The 16,869-nt window shown below is 37.6% G+C and overlaps 1 protein-coding gene across 1 annotated transcript; it reads right to left on the reverse strand.

The window, feature by feature from the left end:
- Nucleotides 1-597: 597 nt before the first annotated feature.
- dnajc5ga (DnaJ (Hsp40) homolog, subfamily C, member 5 gamma a) lies at nucleotides 598-16,258 on the reverse strand. Its single transcript, XM_083898253.1, has 7 exons — nucleotides 16,123-16,258; nucleotides 7,860-7,987; nucleotides 6,668-6,881; nucleotides 5,175-5,331; nucleotides 3,551-3,732; nucleotides 3,124-3,167; nucleotides 598-2,105 (listed from the first exon to the last, which is right to left on the reverse strand). Exons 2-5 carry the CDS (start codon nucleotides 7,976-7,978, stop codon nucleotides 3,554-3,556), a joined length of 669 nt encoding a protein of 222 aa, XP_083754379.1. The 5' UTR covers nucleotides 7,979-7,987; nucleotides 16,123-16,258; the 3' UTR covers nucleotides 598-2,105; nucleotides 3,124-3,167; nucleotides 3,551-3,553.
- Nucleotides 16,259-16,869: the final 611 nt, after the last annotated feature.

Consider the following 16,869-nt stretch of genomic DNA (forward strand, 5'->3'; position numbering starts at 1 on the left):
AATATGTAACGAAAAGAAAGAGCAGCAGCAAAACTTTTTAAATCGGACAAATAAAAACAAACTTTTAATAAAGAGATGTTCAGATAACAACTTTAGTAAAAACGAATCCAACTTTCCACAGGTGATGCTAATGCTACATAGCGTTCTGTCATTACAGAAGAAATGCTTAACTAAAAGTGACTTCTTGTCGTGTAGCATTAGCCACAGCTAGCAAAAAAAAAGTGGGCTAATGTTATGTGTCAAGAGTTAACTTCCTCTTTGAAATTAGCCAGAGCAAGCTAAAAAAAATATTATTCACTATTGGACAATATTTTAGCTAGCTCTGGATAATGCCACAAGCGAGCCTAAGAAATTAGCCACAGATAGCTAGCTGAAATAGCTCTTTGTGTGCGTCCAAAAAAACTGTACTTTCCGGTAGAAGTTGAGCAACACTGCCCCTGGGGTGATAGCGTAGCATAGAATGAGCCAGAGCTAGCTAAAACATTGGCAACATCTTAGCTTGCTCTGGGTAATGCTACAAGCCATGCTAAGCGCCAGTACTTTCCCTGTGGCTGTTGAGCAGTTAGCAGGTTTAAAGAAATCCACAGAAGAGGTGATTGAGGCAGAGCTAGCTAAAACCTTCATAACATGGCAATATTTTAGCTAGCTACAAGTGACGCTAAAAAAACAACAACACAACTTTCCAGTGGCAGCTGAGCTACAATGGCACTGGAAAGTACTGTTTTTAAAATTCCGTAGGTGATTTCAGTAAAGTAGCGTTAGCCAGATCTAGCTAAAATGATCGCAATTTGGCAATATTCCACACCAGAAGGTCCCGTAGATGTATTGTATTGCTGATTTACGTTCCAATAGGTGGCACTAGTGTCATCAATCGTGATGAAAGTTTTTTTTTGTATGGGATAAAATTCAAAAAACATGTATAATCCAGAATATTCTGATTCCATAAAGAAGAAATTAACAGTGAACACAACATTAATCTGATGTTAAAAATGCCGTTGCTGCCTTTTATTTACTTATTTACACCATGTTTTTCGTTCACTATGTGATATTTAGGGGTTTGGGTCGCGTTGGGTTTTAAAAGATTAAATTCCTCGAGTTTTAAAAACAAAAACAAATCTCTAATTTACGTCAGTGTTCCACTGAAAAGCAGATTACACCAGGGTGGGTGGGGTTACAGTATCTTTCTAATCGATGGGGGGGAGTGGCACATGACGACATGTCAGCTGGTTCAACTCGGGTTCCTCCATGTGTTGCAGTCGTGTAATCCAGTGCTGTACAGTCAGTCGGGATTGGGCATGCGTTAAGACGGGGAAAAAAAAAAAAAAAAATCACATGCACTCAGACGAGAGTCAAGTCTCTGCCTCCCGATCCGCACCGAAGAAGCTCCGGTCTCCGGAGTTTGGCTCAGACAGTATCCGTAAACGTCAGGTGGCGCCTCGCCTCCGGGCCGCGTCGTCGCACAAAACGCGGCGGCGACTCCGTGATCCATTTATAACGTTAAATCCGTCGTCCCGACGTCTGCGTGCGATTCTTTCAGAGTCGATTTGACGCCAAACAAAGCGGCTTTTTCTTTTTGCAAAAAAAAACAAAAAACGTTAAAATGGAAGAAATGTAAAAAAACAACGGAGACGGACGACAAAGAGAATTCCAATTCTGCTCTGGATTATGGGTAAATCATCACGGTAATCCCGCCTCTGCGTTTGCCGTCTTCCCGCCCAGCGTCAGTCACATCGGGATTATTATTATCATCATTATTATAATTATTATTATTATTATTCTAAAGCGTTTTCCGACTCCAGAGTCACATCCTGCGACTGATCGGAACGGCGAGCGTGAAGTTTTCCGATGAGGGCGCTCACAGCTTTGTGGTTTCATTTTTACACCAAGATACGCCGCCGTTATTGACGTTCCCATGGAGGGGCGGGGCTTAAGAGAGAGAGAGAGAGAGAGCGGAAGGAAGGGGGAGGAGCCGGTAAAGAGAGGCGGGGACTCAGGCGAGGGCTGGACCGGTGGCCGCTGGTGGATTTGGGCTGGTGGATCGCCGGGTTTTACTGGATCTCTGGCAGCAGACGGATGTGGCAGGGTCATAAAAGAGGCTCGAGAGGCTGAAGAGGGACAAAGAGAAGAGTTTAACAGACCATAAATTAGTCATAAATGAGTCCTTAATCTAATGAACCCAACCCTCGACGAGAAATTCCTCCTCAGATTAGGAGCAGGAACACCTTGCTCAAGAGTTCCCCCTGGTGTGGACTCGTACCAGCAACCCTCCGGTTACAAGCCAAGTTCCACATTTTACTAAATTCTGATTTTCAGACTTTGGTGACAAATCACAGCCCAATAAGAGTTTAGAGATAATCCAAAAATGAACTGAAAACTAAAATAATCCCAGTTTGCAGCCAAAATCCACAGCTCAATACAAGTATTTTATGATTTTTTTCTGTTACTTCACTTAATATAATTAATAATCTGTATGTTAATCAAATTTTGATGCCATTTTCTACATTTCTGGACATTTTATGAACAAAAAAAGTGGTTGATTGAGGAAATAATCCCCAGATTAATTAATATTATTGAAATTGACAGCCTTAATACAACTCCTCCAATTACAAGCCCAGTTCCACATTTTACTATATATGTATACGTATATTTTCAGATTTTGGACTGTTTTTAGTTAGTCTTGTGCTATTTAATAATTAATAATAATTCATTTTAATTTTATATTTATATATTATATATATATATATATTTTTTTTTAACTGTCTTGTTTTGATGCTTTTATCTTGTTTTTACTCTGTAGCACTTTGAGGTTTGTTGCTCAAATGTAATACAAATAAAATCTATTATTATTATCATTATTAATATGAATATTGGGATTTTTAAGAATTTTTAATGCCAAAATTCCAAAATGTTGCAACATCTCACAAGACCAGGTTCCCTTTCCACTCGGCCATGTGTTACTTTCAAAATGAATAACACAAAAACACATATGTAGAGATCTTTTCTACCGTTGTGACGAGTGTTTGGGGCTGAGAACGAAACAGGAAGTCCAGATTATCAACGGTGAAAAGAAAAACACGGAGCAGCAGCAGCTGTAAACGGTGTCATTTAAACAGTGTTTCTCACCCGTCAGCTTCTGCTCGCTGAGGCTCGTCCACATCATCACTTTCCTGTGGAAGAACGAGGGACAATAAAAGATAATTAATGACCAAAAAATAAAGAAAAATTTAATTGTAGAATGAAACAAAAAATAGTTTAAAAATGTGCAAACTGTTAGTTTCTCAGTTAGTACGAAACAATGCAAAAAAAAATAAAGATGCCGGGGTTATTTCATGATGCAGCTCTGTGGGTTTAATGCGACAAAAACAACAACAACAACAACAACAACAACAACAAGCATATGAATGACGACAATAACAGGCGGTGGTTGAAGGGGCGGGGCTTGTTTGTTATGGATGCGTGAAGAAGCAGGACAGTGAGTGCGGCGACAGTGCGACACACACACACACAGAGATCGTACGATGACGACGACGACGACGATCGCGGCTCTTACGAGTCATTTCGACTCTGGTAAAGTCTCCCCGGGGTTTTCTTCGCCCGCCGGACCGCTCGGCGACTGAGGCCCCTGTGGAGGCGGAGCCATGGGCATCGGCATGGGAATGGGCGGAGTCTGGGCGTCGGGGCTTTGTTGCGGACCGGCGTTAGACGTGGGCTGGCCTATGATTACTGTGTTACCTGTCGAGTTGGGAGCATTGGAAAGAATAAAAACACAAAATCCCACCCAGAGGTTTTTAAAAGGAAATGAATGACACCATGGGCTCACTTGAGTTTCCCCCTTTTAATACACATGAAGTTAGTGCTGCTGCTGTTTGTCTGTGTGAGAAATAGTGACCTCTAGTGGTGAGATCGCAGATTGCTGAACCTCCTTCCCGAGCAAACAAGGGAACTTCTCCACTAAACGGTTCCAGCTCAACTCGACTTGACTCGACTCTACCTGTTCTGACAATGGTTCCAAGCTATACTGAAATGCGACGTTGACAGATTTGCCGACCACTGATTGGTCAGAACGCTTCGTCACTGGACAAGTCAACTCAACGATGTGGAACTATAGATTAAAGATAAAAAGACTTTTAAAAAAGTCCCTGAAAACGTGCGTTAATGTCCGACATTTAACAAAGAAAATGTCTAAAATCCAGGCACCATTTACCAGTTAGCTCAGTTAGCTGCGTTAGTTCCTATAGCGCCGTTAGCACGCCTACAGTCAAACTGGAGCGGTCCGTTTATTAAACGAAAAGAGCGGCGCTAACAAATAACCGGCGTACCCGTGTTACGTATGTGTGCCTCTGTTTTTAAAGTTTCGCGTAACTTTAGAGACTCATTTTTCCAGTCAGTCACCACGGAAACGCGCAATGCGTTCATGTGGGTAATGAACGTACCCAGCACGATTGAAAAGACTTTAAAAATCCCCGAAAATGTGCGTTAATGTCCGACATTTAACAAAGAAAATGTCTAAAATCTCAAAATAGCTTTTCGTGTGCGTCTAAAAACCAGTACTTTCCGGTAGCAGTTGAGCTACAGTGCCCCTGGGGTGATAGCGTAGCTTAAAATGAGCCAGAGCTAGCTAATGGATAATGCTAGAAGCCATCCTAAAAGCCAGTACCTTCCAGTGGCGGTTGAGCTACACTGCTCAAGGAAAATAAGGGGTTTATAGAATTCCAAAGAAAAGAGGTGATTTAGCCAGAGCTAGCTAAAACATTCACAACATGGCAATATTTTAGCTAGCTACAAGTGAAATCTTGACATTTTGAAATCTCAAAATTCGTGAGTCTGAATCCCGATTCAGTATTTCAGTTCAGTGACGTGGTCACATGACAGGGAGTACTGAACGATTCTTTTATTAATCAACTGATTCTAACGAATCAGTTACACCGAAAACAACTGCTCTGACCGCCGCTAGCTTGTGTAGCGTATAAAGCGATGTCACGCCGTTCACGCGGCCATGCTACGATGACTCCGCCCACATTGAGGAGGTACTACGAAGTAATGGAAAACCACAGTGAAACAGAGTCGAGCGGAGCTGGAAGTGTACAAGAGTCTAAAAGCGCCGTGCGCGTTGTCGGCTGTGGAAGAAAAGTGGTGAAGAAGAGTCTGTGGCGTCACGAGCGGCGACCGCTCACCTCCGTCCTGCTCCGCCTTGATCTGAGCCTCCAGGTCCTCGGGGTCCACGTACTGGTAGCTGTCGTCGTCGTCGGGCGGTTTGCATTTACCGCAGCAGAAACAGCAGCAGCAGCAACAGCAGCAGCAGGTGAAGAGCGTGCAGCACAGGACCAGACCCTGAGCGGACGGAGAGAGGGAAGGTTTTCTTACAATCTACGTAAAAACGCCACTGAATAAAACATGAATTACATACACAGCATAGTATGACGTTTTTGCCAAAATTTTACAATTTTTTGGGGAAAAAAAAAATGTTGGTCCAAAACGACCTAGAATAGTATGATTTTTTAATCAAATTTTAGACCAACATATTTTTTTCCAAAAAAAAAATCAAATTTTGAATGACATGAATTTTTTTTTCAAATTTTGGACAACATAGTATAGTATGATGTTTTTGTCAAATTTTGGACCAAAATTTTATTTTGAGAAAAAAAATTCAAATTTTGGACGACAGTATAGTTTGACGTTTTAGTCAAATTTTGGACACAAAACATTTTTACCCAAAAATATTTTTTTTAATTTTGGACGACAGTATAGTATGATGTTTTGTTCAAATTTTGGACCAACATATTTTTTTCCAAAAAAATTTCAAATTTTGAATGACATAGTATAGTATGACGTTATTGTCAAATTTTGGAACAAAATTTTATTTAGAAAAAAAATTCAAATGTTGGACGACATAGTATAGTATGACGTTTTTGGACCAAAATTTTATTTCGAACATTTTTGTCAAATTTTGGACGACATAGTATAGTATTACGTTTTTGTCAAATTTTGGACCAAAATTTTAATTTTAATTTTTTTTTTCAAACTTTGGACAACATAGTATAGTATGATGTTTTTGTCAAATTTTGGACCAAAATTTTATTTTGAGAAAAAAAATTCCAATTTTGGACGACATAGTATAGTTTGACGTTTTAGTCAAATTTTGGACACAAAACATTTTTACCCAAAAAAAATTTTTTTTTAATTTTGGACGACAGTATAGTATGATGTTTTGGTCAAATTTTGGACCAACATATTTTTTTCAAAAAAAATTCAAATTTTGAATGACAGACATATGTATGACATTATTGTCAAATTTTGGAACAAAATTGTATTTAGAAAAAAAAATTCAAATGCTGGATGACAGTATAGTATTAAGTTTTTGTCAAATTTTGGACCAACATTTTTTGTCAAATTTTGGACGACATAGTATAGTATTACGTTTTTGTCAAATTTTGGACCAAAATTTTATTTTGAAAAATAATGGTCAAATTTTGGACAACATAGTATAGTATGACGTTTTAGTCAAATTTTGGACGCAAAATTGTTTTTCAAAAAAATTGTCAAATTTTTTGACAACATAGTATAGTATGATGTTTTTGTCAAATCTTGGACCAAAATTTTTTTCAAAAAAAATCGTCACATTTTTAACGGCATATTATAGTATAGTACAGTTAAAGTTGACACACACCTTGAACCACCACTTGGACATGAGGAAGTAGTATTTGACGCTCTCCTCTCCAAACTGCTCAGACACGTACAGGCCCATGGAGCCGTACTCGTCGTAAATCTTCCTCTTGGTCTCATCGTTTAAGATGGAGTTAGCGTTGTTAATCTCCTTAAACTTCTCCGCCGCCTCCGGGTTGTCTGGGTTCTTGTCCGGGTGATACTTCAGCGCCAGTTTTCTGACGGGGGAGACGGAGACAAGAGGCAGTTTCAGTTCACTTTTCCTTTGACTTCTGTACATTTAGTCATAATGTATGATTTTGAGGCATTTAACAGACCAAATAAATAGTCTTCGACTGGAATAAATTCAGAGATTAATTACAACACAGCCTAAATACAAAAAATGGGAGACATTTGTTGACATTTTAAAAAATTCTGATGCACATTTAAACCCCAAAAAAATTGAGAGATAATCTGAAAATTGACTGAAAACTAAAATAATCCCAAATGCGACATTGAAATACAATGATTTTCTTTTAATATTATTAATAATCACTATGTGTATTTCCAGATTTTGAACTTTTGGCTACATTAAATTAGAATTGTGCCTTTACATTTTTTGTGACATTTCATGAAACAAAAAAGCAATTGCTTGAGGAAATAATCCCCAGATTATGTGAAAATGATCGAAATTAACAGTCTTAATACAATTATTTATAATTTTTTCGGTTACTTTTCTCATTCTTATTAATAACACGCACGTATATTTGCAGATTTTGGACTGTTTTTAGTTAATTTGCAGAACAAAAACAAAGTCATTTGCAGAACAAAAACAAAGTCATTGATTGGCAAAATAATCCCCCAGATTAACTGAAAATGAATTTTACAGCCCAAATACACAACACAATACACTTATTGTCATTTTTTCCAGTTCCTTGTCTTAATCTGATCAATAATATGTATATTTTCAGATTGTGCACTGTTGATTCAATAAAACAAGAATTTTTCTGATGCCAATTTCACTATTTAGTGACATTTTAGGAGTAAACAACACGTGGATTATCTGAAAATTAAAAGAATCCAGATTTTGAGATGAAATACACAATTCAATACAATATTTGACCTGTTTTTAGTGACTTTTCTTGGTCTCAACAATGAAACGAGGAGGAAGAAAGGTTGACTCATTATTCTGCTGCTATCAGATGAATAATCCTGACCTGTAAGCTTTCTTAATGTCCTCAGCAGTGGCTCCTTTCTCCAGCCCTAACACCTTGTACACGCTCTCCCCAGCTGTGGACATCTTCCTCTGGGGACGGGTGGCGTTCGCTTCAGCCATGGCTCACCTCTGTCAGGGAGGAAGTAAATAAAGGAAGGAAATAAATGATCAGATTATTATCCAGGGAGTGATTAGTCCGTGTTAGGATCATGTTGCAGCATGTTGTAAGATTTCAGCGCCTCAGTCCCGCAGAGACTCTGCTGCAACGTCTTCACTGACGTTGTTTACTGAAGGAGGCGTTCAGGTGTGTTTACGCTGACTCAGCGCTTCAGTGACACACTAAAACACAGTCGTACAGACACAACATTTCTATTTATTTAACCAGGTTTGTCCCTTTGAGACAAAAATAACTCTTAGTCGGTAAAGGTCGACTAATTAATCTGCCATTTCCTTAATATTCTGTTCTCATAATCCCGATAAACGTTGGTAAATGGACATAAACTTTGCTATTTAATCCAAACCTTTACACAGATCAATGTGTTGAATCTGGAGCTGAAACAGTTAATCGATTTAGACATTTTTATGCCAGTTTCGACATTTCTGGACATTTCACTGAATGAAAAAAGCGATGGATTTGAGGAAATAATCCCAGATTAATCAGATTAAGTTTCAGATTAAATGAAACTTAAAATTACCCAAATGTAATACAATCGTGTAGTCTTTTTTTTTTGGTTACTTTTCTTAACTTATTATAACGTGTACAACGTATATTTTCAGATTTTGGACTGTTTTTTTAGTTGATTTTAAAGTAATTGATTGAGGAAATAATCCCCAGATTAAGTGAAAATGAAAATTATCCAAATGTAATACAATCGTGTAGTCTTTTTTCGGTTACTTTTCTTAACTTATTAATAACGTGTACGACGTATATTTTCAGATTTCGGACTGTTTTCTAGTTAATTTTAAAGTCACTGTTTGAGGAAATAATCCCCAGATTAAGTGAAAATGAAAACGACTGAAATTTAATACATTCTTTAGTCTTTTTTTGGTTACTTTTCTTAACATTAATAACGTGTACGTATATTTTCATATTTTGGACTGTTGTTTAGTTAATTTTAAAGTAATTGATTGGGGAAATAATCCCCAGATTAAGTGAAAATGAAAATGACCGAAATTTAATACATTCTTTAGTCTTATTTCGGTTACTAAAAATAACTTATTAATAACGTGTACATATATTTACAGCTAATAATCTATTTCTTATAACTCATTGGTCGGGGGAAATAATCCCCAGATTAACTGGAAATGAATCCCACAGCCCAAATACACAACCTAATACACTTATTTTGTCATTTTTTCCAGTCGATTATTAATCTACTACTCTAATTATTCTGATCATCGATGAATCAGTTTGATTAAAACAAGATTTCTGATGGTTTCAGCTTCTTAAATGTGAACATTGTCTTTGTTTCTTTGCTCCACGTAAACAAATAAATCATTAAAAAACGGAATAGTTTTGGTTTGTGGACAAAAACAAAGACGGTCGAGAACATTTCGTAATTTCATAATCGACAAATTAATTAATCGATTAGGAAAATGATCGTTAGTTGAGTCGCGGCTATCGTTGAATCAGTTTTTTTAGCGACATATTTGATTTAGTTTATAGGTTTTATTAATAAAACTAGTAGACAACAGCGCAGAGAAAACACAGATTGGACAGAGACTATCACACACACACACACACGCAGACTCATTCAGTGATACAAATAATGCTGTCCGGGTCGTTGACCAAAGGAGATTACATTCTGCTGATCTCACAGATTAACGTCCAAGTCCATGTCAGTCAGAGACAGACAGTCGTGGTCAGAGACGTCCTCTGAGGACTCTGCATTAACTCACATTCATTTAAACTGACTTAACAAAGCCTGAACCCAAACCAGAACCAATTAAACCTTAACCAGTTCCTCAGAAAATGAGGTTCCTGGTCCTCATGAGGACTACGGGTCCTGACAAGGTCCTAAAAGGGGTCCTAAAGAGGTTAGCATGACTTCAGAGGACGCCACATTGACTTACTTTCGTTTCCTTACTCTAACCCATTGGTTCTCAAAGTGCGGCCCGGGGCCCAATGGCGGCCCGCAGAAACATTTCTGGTGGCCCGCACTGAATTACAGTTGATAGTTTTAATCCAGGAGCTACTAAGCTTGTTAAATGTTTATTGTACATTACTGGATACAGACCAATAAGTGTAAACAAAAATACTGAGTATTTACCTGGTTTCTATATGGTGAATTTTAGTGTATTATTGGGTTATAAGCTAGTAATAAGCTATTACTAGCTATTTACCCAGTAAATATATGGTAACAGAAATGTGTTACTTGGTATTAACCTGTAATTAGAAGGTAAGAACAATGGCCAAAATACTGGGTAATAATTACCCAATAAATTATAAAGCGTTATTATATTAACGCTTAAATTACATTATATTAACGTTTATATTACTTAACGCTAAACTGTAGAACTGCAATTTGGTCATTTAAATTAGTACAAATGGGATTTATTTCTGTTTTTTTTCTGTTGTTTTTCCTTTGGCGGCCCTCAGTCCAATGTTGGGTTCCTAAATTGGCCCTCAGGTATCAAAACTTTGAGAACCCCTGCTCTGACCTAACGATAACTAATACAACATGTTCTCACCTTAAAATGTAATAAATTACATTAAAGGAACTTCGTTTTTGTCCCATAATGACGACAAGTTCCCACAACACGAGTCATTTTCACCCAGACTCCAATGAACTTCCTCTTTAATGATATTTCATACTGTTCTACGCTATTTTAACATGCAGTGAATTGTAAATAACTGCCAGATATTGGAAGTTATTCTGGAAAAAAAATGGGCAAAATCACTGAAACGGAGGAAAAAATAAGCAAAAAAAGCCCCCGTACATGTATTGTTTTATTCCTTTGTCGACGCTATACAGTAAATGTAATGTTCTGAAGAATTGGTCATTTTTGGGGAATGGGCCAGTCCACCAGTTTCAATATTACAAAACAGGATATTTCAACAGGTCGCTTTCAACAAGTTTTCCATCGAACTTCCTCACTGTTTTAGTGATTTCTCTGAATAAAGAAGACATAAAATATGAAACGATGGGAATCTAAAGAATCCGCTGAACGACTGACGTGACACAGTTCAAACAGAATGCAATTTTAATCGGATTTACAACGGATTAAATCTATTTTTTGTTGCATTTTTATTAGAAATAACACAGTGACGGAGCTGACAGAATTAGGGATTTATTAATGCAGATATTTCATTGCTTTTTTGTTTATTTACTCGATTTCCGACACAACAATTTAGTAATTTATTAAAATTGTATGGTTAGTGCATCATAAATGTTGTTTTTTTGTGAGTGATGTATAACAGGTGTGTTTTCACAGATTTATCATGCTGCACCAGGCATGCAGCGGCTCATCAGCAAAAAAAAAAGTATCTCGGAATGACTTGAAATTTACCACCATAATAGTCAGCATGGCCCTGAACAAGGATCTGTTGAAAATATTTGAAAACTATTTAAGGAATAATTTTAATGAATTTTTGAAATTCAGGAAATTATCCACTTGCCCTGATGCACTTTGACAGTGAGCTGACTTTCCTTCAAAAACAAAAAGTATCTCGGAATGACTCGAAATCTACCATCATAATAGTCGGCATGGCCCTGAACAAGGATCTGTTGAAAATATTTGTAAACCTCTTAAGGAGTAATTTTAATGAATTTTTGAAATTCATTAAAATTTTCCCTGTTGTATTTTGACAGTGAGTTGACTTTCTTCAAAAAACCACTAGGCACATTTACGTTGTGTCTAATGAGGTTGCACAGTGTTTGTATTATGTTAGCCTTTACGTTCCTTATCATGCATAACCATAACTGAAAAATCTTCTACAGCTCCCACTATAGGAACACATACTTTCTACGGGCACTCATTAATTCCACCACTTTATTCCAATAATGAGTCGTTATTCGGAGTTACACAGAGCTAAAAATAACCACGCTAACAATACCTGCTGTGTTCTCGTCAGTCGGACACAAACACTGCGACGCTTTGTTCGCTAAAACCCCGAGGGTTTCTCACAGGAAGTGGATTCTGGATTAAGTGGCTGATAAACCTCTCACTGATTCACTTATGGATGTTTGTTTTTTTTTTTAAACAAGAAAGCGATTCATTTACGAGATCGACTCAGTGACGTTTTTTAATTTACTAATTAGCTTTCAGTCAATAGAGGCTCTTTCAAGTGTCATCAATCCAATTTAATTAATCCCTTATGAAAACGTCTGCCAGTTCATATTTAGCTAATCTATTCAATCAGTCAATGGTTGCAGCACTTAAGTCTTCAAAAACAACACAGAACGTTAGCTTATCTGATGTTTGTGGCTTCTTGCGTTTAATATTTATTCAAAATTAGGTTAGCATTGGTTAATTAGCCATTTTACATTTATTAAATGGAGGCAAAAAAATGTAAAATCGGCTAAATATGTCTAATTTCTAAAAATCATCACTGGTTAAAGAAAAACCCACATCCGTCGACCTCAATTACAGAAAGAGAAAAACAAAAATAGTATAAAAATGTACAGAAACACACGATATTAAAAACTCTTTCAGCTTCTTAAATGTGAAAATTTTCTGGCTTAATAAATCATTAAAAAGTGAATCTTTTTGGTTTGTGGACAAATAAAGACACTGGATAACATCATCATTTCCAGGTCTGGCGAACACTGATCAGTAAAATCAAAAAGAGTTATTTCATGTAACACCGTGCGAGTGCTGGAGAGTAAAAATAAATAAAACTACTTCAGGCTCATGACTGGACTGAATTCTGAGGAGAAAAATCAAAGAAGGTCCAGAACAGATGGAGACACTGCAGGACCAGATGGTTTCATCTGCCCAAAAGCCAAGAGAGGTGGAGGAAATAGTTCACACACACATTCAGTACAAGTCCTGTTCCACAGAAAACACACACACGGTATTTTCCAGTTTTACTGTAAACCACAGAGACGACGCCTCCTCCTGATGCCAGGAAACAAACGACAAACTGCAGCGAGCGAACAATCGATCGATCCGTGAGAACGTCTGAGCCAAATAAAGTTTAAAAACGATGATAATGACGACTTTAGTACATCATCAGCAACTGAAATAACACATTTTCCGACACAAACGACGTTAAGTACGTCGTACGTGTTCGTCGTTTACTTCTAATCTTGTATTTATTTGTGACTTTTGCACAAATTTGGATTAAATTTGACTTTATTGATCCCACGCTGAGGAAACTCACCGACTGTGAAATTAATTTTCAGTTAATCTGGGGGTTATTTATGACTTATTAGAAATGAATTATTAACATTAGACATTCGTAGAAATGCAATTGCACGATAAAATTAACTAAAAAACAGTAAAAAATGTGAAAATATGCGTACACATTATTAACGAGAGTTGGTAGGAGTGGACAGGTGCTGCAGTAGGATATTTAAAATATTTAACATAACGCAAAAATAGAAATACAACCACACGAGGGCTCAACTACGAAGGTAATATAAAACTTGTTTGGTTTGTAAAGTGTCAGAAAATGTTGAAAAGCATTTCTCAAACCTAGAAATGATGATTTTCCTCTTATTTCTTTAGTTCACAAACCAATATTGATGAGTTTTAATTATTTCTTTGTCAAATGGAGCAAAGGAATCAGAACTTATTCACATTTAAGAAGCTGAAAAATCTGTAAAAACTTGTCTTCTTTTAAAAACAACATTCAAACCAATTCATTCATTATCAAAATAACCGAGGATAAATTTAATCGTGGATTCGTCGTTTCAGCCCTAAATGACAGTATTATTGTTATTTTTTAAAAGTGTAACGTCAGGTATACGTGAATTTTAGAATTTTGGTACTTTTAAAGCTCATACAAAATCAATTTATTAGTGATATTATAACTGTAAATCATTATAAACATGACGCCAAGACTAAATAAGGAGATTCAAAATGTAGTATTTAACCCATATTAAGTGAGATGATCGTTTAAAAAGATTGATTATTAGTGAGGAAAAATTCTCTGAACGTGTCACGGGATCCTGTGTTTTTATCGTAACTATAATTTGTGTGAAAAAACAACCCTGTGAAGTCTGAGAGAGTGACAACATCAGCTGAGTTTGTCTTAAAATAGCTCTTTGTAGTTAAAAATAACAAGTTCACTGTGTAAGTGCGAGTGCTAACGTTAATAAAGGTAGTAAAACAGTGTTAAATGTGAAGATTACGACAAATACGGCAGTCAAACTAGTGGAAAATGGTCGCTGAAGGAGCCGAAACGCAAAATAATTAGTTCATCGTCGAAACCGTTTACAGATAATCTGATTAATCCGCTCATCTCCTCAGCTCTGATATGAATCACACTCGTTCTGGTGACACAAATCCGTTATAATGATTTTCGACGATGTGGACCGAAGAAAGTAGAAAACGAAAACGTGAGAAGCTGAAAAATCAAAGAACTTAATTATAAATCGTAACCGATTAATCGCTGCCTTGATTTATGTTAAGAAATGTTGTGTTTTGCTTTTAAAGATCAATTTGTGGCGTATTTTTTACTGCGTAATCTGAGTAAAACATCTAAAATAAGAGGCCTGGATTATATTCCTATGTTCCCATGTGCCGTTGCTTCATAACACGTGTAAAATCGGAGGGATTTTCCAGGTTTTCGCAGTCGCACATGGACAACAGTCACACTTTACAACCGGAAACATCCCCGGTGAAGCACTTTTCTCGCGCGCAGCACGTGTTCGGACTTATTTCAGGGATTAACACGCCTCCCTTTACATAATTAGGTCACGGGATCAGGCGTGAATGAACACACAGGAATCTGATTGTGTGTGTGATGAAGTTTAAAGACGTGTGTGTGTGTCACAGTTATCTAACGGAACAGAGCGATTTTTTAAACACTCTTTAAGCCCAGATGAGTCAGAAGAGACCACTGCTGGTGTTTTGGGGGGGGGGGGGGGGGGGGTTAGTGTTTGGAGAAAATGCCTGGAGATTGTCGTCCGGTTGTCCTTGCAGAGCTCTAATCCGCTGCTAATCTCTCCAGGCGACACGATGACAACTGGTTACTTTCTATTTTACCGTCTACAGTCGAGTAAAAAAAAAAAAAAGAGAGAAGAGAATAAAGAAATTTAAACATCTGACAATGTTCTTCCCTTTTCTTCTTCTGCTGTCAATAACATGTGTTTCTCCTTGTTGACACAAGCTGTTTTCCATCATCGAATAGAATTCAGACTGCACGACATCACGGCAACAACAAAACAAGACTGAATTAGTAAATATGTGCAGAAAAATGCATACATTGTATGTTTTTAATATAATGTTTATCCCTATATGGCTTCTGTTCTTCAATCTGAACTTAAATGATCTATTATAATCATTGAGCTGCTGTGTAAATTTGAATTTGCCCTATGGGGGATTCATTAAAATTAATTAAAAACTACTTCTAATCAATTTGCTGCAAGTCATTAAAGCTAATATGTTGTAGCTGCATCACTGTTAGCTAACCTAGCTTAAAGATGATAACACACACGTGACTTTTCATCACTAAAACTAGTTTATTCGTGATAATACTCGATATATAAATGTAGATATGTAAATGTAGATGTATAAATGTAGAATAACGTTCTGTCAACAGTCGTGGCCCCGTCACATTGGGCTAAACGCCAGCTGCTGTTGACGGGAAAACGAAACTGCATTCAATATTTTGGGCACATTTTGATTCATCACACTGAAACGTGCGCAACACGCACAGCAACATCCGGATTAACCTTTCGAATACGTGCGGACGAACGTATTCGTCAATTCGGCGTTGGGTTAACGCGTAGTCGGTGCGGGAATTAATTCAGATTTAGGTACAAAAACCCTCGTAAATTGTCGTTCACATGTCCGCCGCCTGCCACCGCCCTCAAACCTCTCGCAACGTTCACAATGGCGTTAAGATGCACGTAGGGAGCTAATTTAACACATTCGCGTCACACACACACACATAAATGATCATTTATGATAATAAAAGACACGGGTTTTTTACACGCGAAGTGTCGGTAATTTCGCTGGGAAGCGAGTGGACGTTAAAGCGGCACTTTTCTCACCGGGGTTTGGTCTGCGCGACAAGCGGCGGCTACCCCCGCGGCTAGCTAACCTTGAGTGCTAGCTAATTTAAAGAAACCGGCGACATGGCCCCGACTTACCGTGTGCAAACTGGACGCTGTGTGTGTCGCCGGCAGGTTAGCTGGATCATAGAGGCATCCGAGTTTCGCGTCTCTACTCCCGGTTAAAGGGGTCCAAAACACGGTTATTGAGCCCGGGGTTTGTGGAACAATGTTGGGTCCGCGGCGGCCGCCGGTACTGAGTGGCTCGTGCTGCTGCCGCTTGCCTCTGCGTAGCTCCTCCCCCTCCTCCCTCTGAGAAACGATGATGCGTTCAAGGACCCTTCCAAACAATCAGTCTTTCAAGTGCTTCAGCGAAAAAAAAGCAAGCTAGATTAATTAAAGATAAGAACATTTGAACAAAAACGTCTCAAGCCTTCAAAGAAGGTCGAGTTTTAGTCAGTATTTACTCCTCAATCATTCCTACAGTTAATGTATTCGCCTTTTTAAAAACGATTTCCTGTATTATTGATCACATTTCACATGGCTATGGTATGTAAGTAAACACTGGCGCTAAGTATTGCTTATGTTTGCGTGCTAACATTTCATATGACTTTGATCTTCCTATTCATTCAAATGGTTGAATTTATTTCACTTAGACAAATTTTGTGGAAAAACGTTTCCCAAACTAGAAATACAGTAATCATTGTGGTCCGTGAACGTCTCACCGACTGCGCAGAGGGCCTTTAATTTCCTAAATTCACATTTTGACAACAAAAAAAAACAACTAGCTGAGTCATTCATACATCAGCCCAAATATTCTGACTTCTCTTGAACGCAGCATTTATT

The sequence above is a fragment of the Microchirus variegatus genome, assembly GCF_963457635.1.
Source record: "Microchirus variegatus genome assembly, chromosome: 12".
NCBI classification, from domain to species: domain Eukaryota; kingdom Metazoa; phylum Chordata; class Actinopteri; order Pleuronectiformes; family Soleidae; genus Microchirus; species Microchirus variegatus.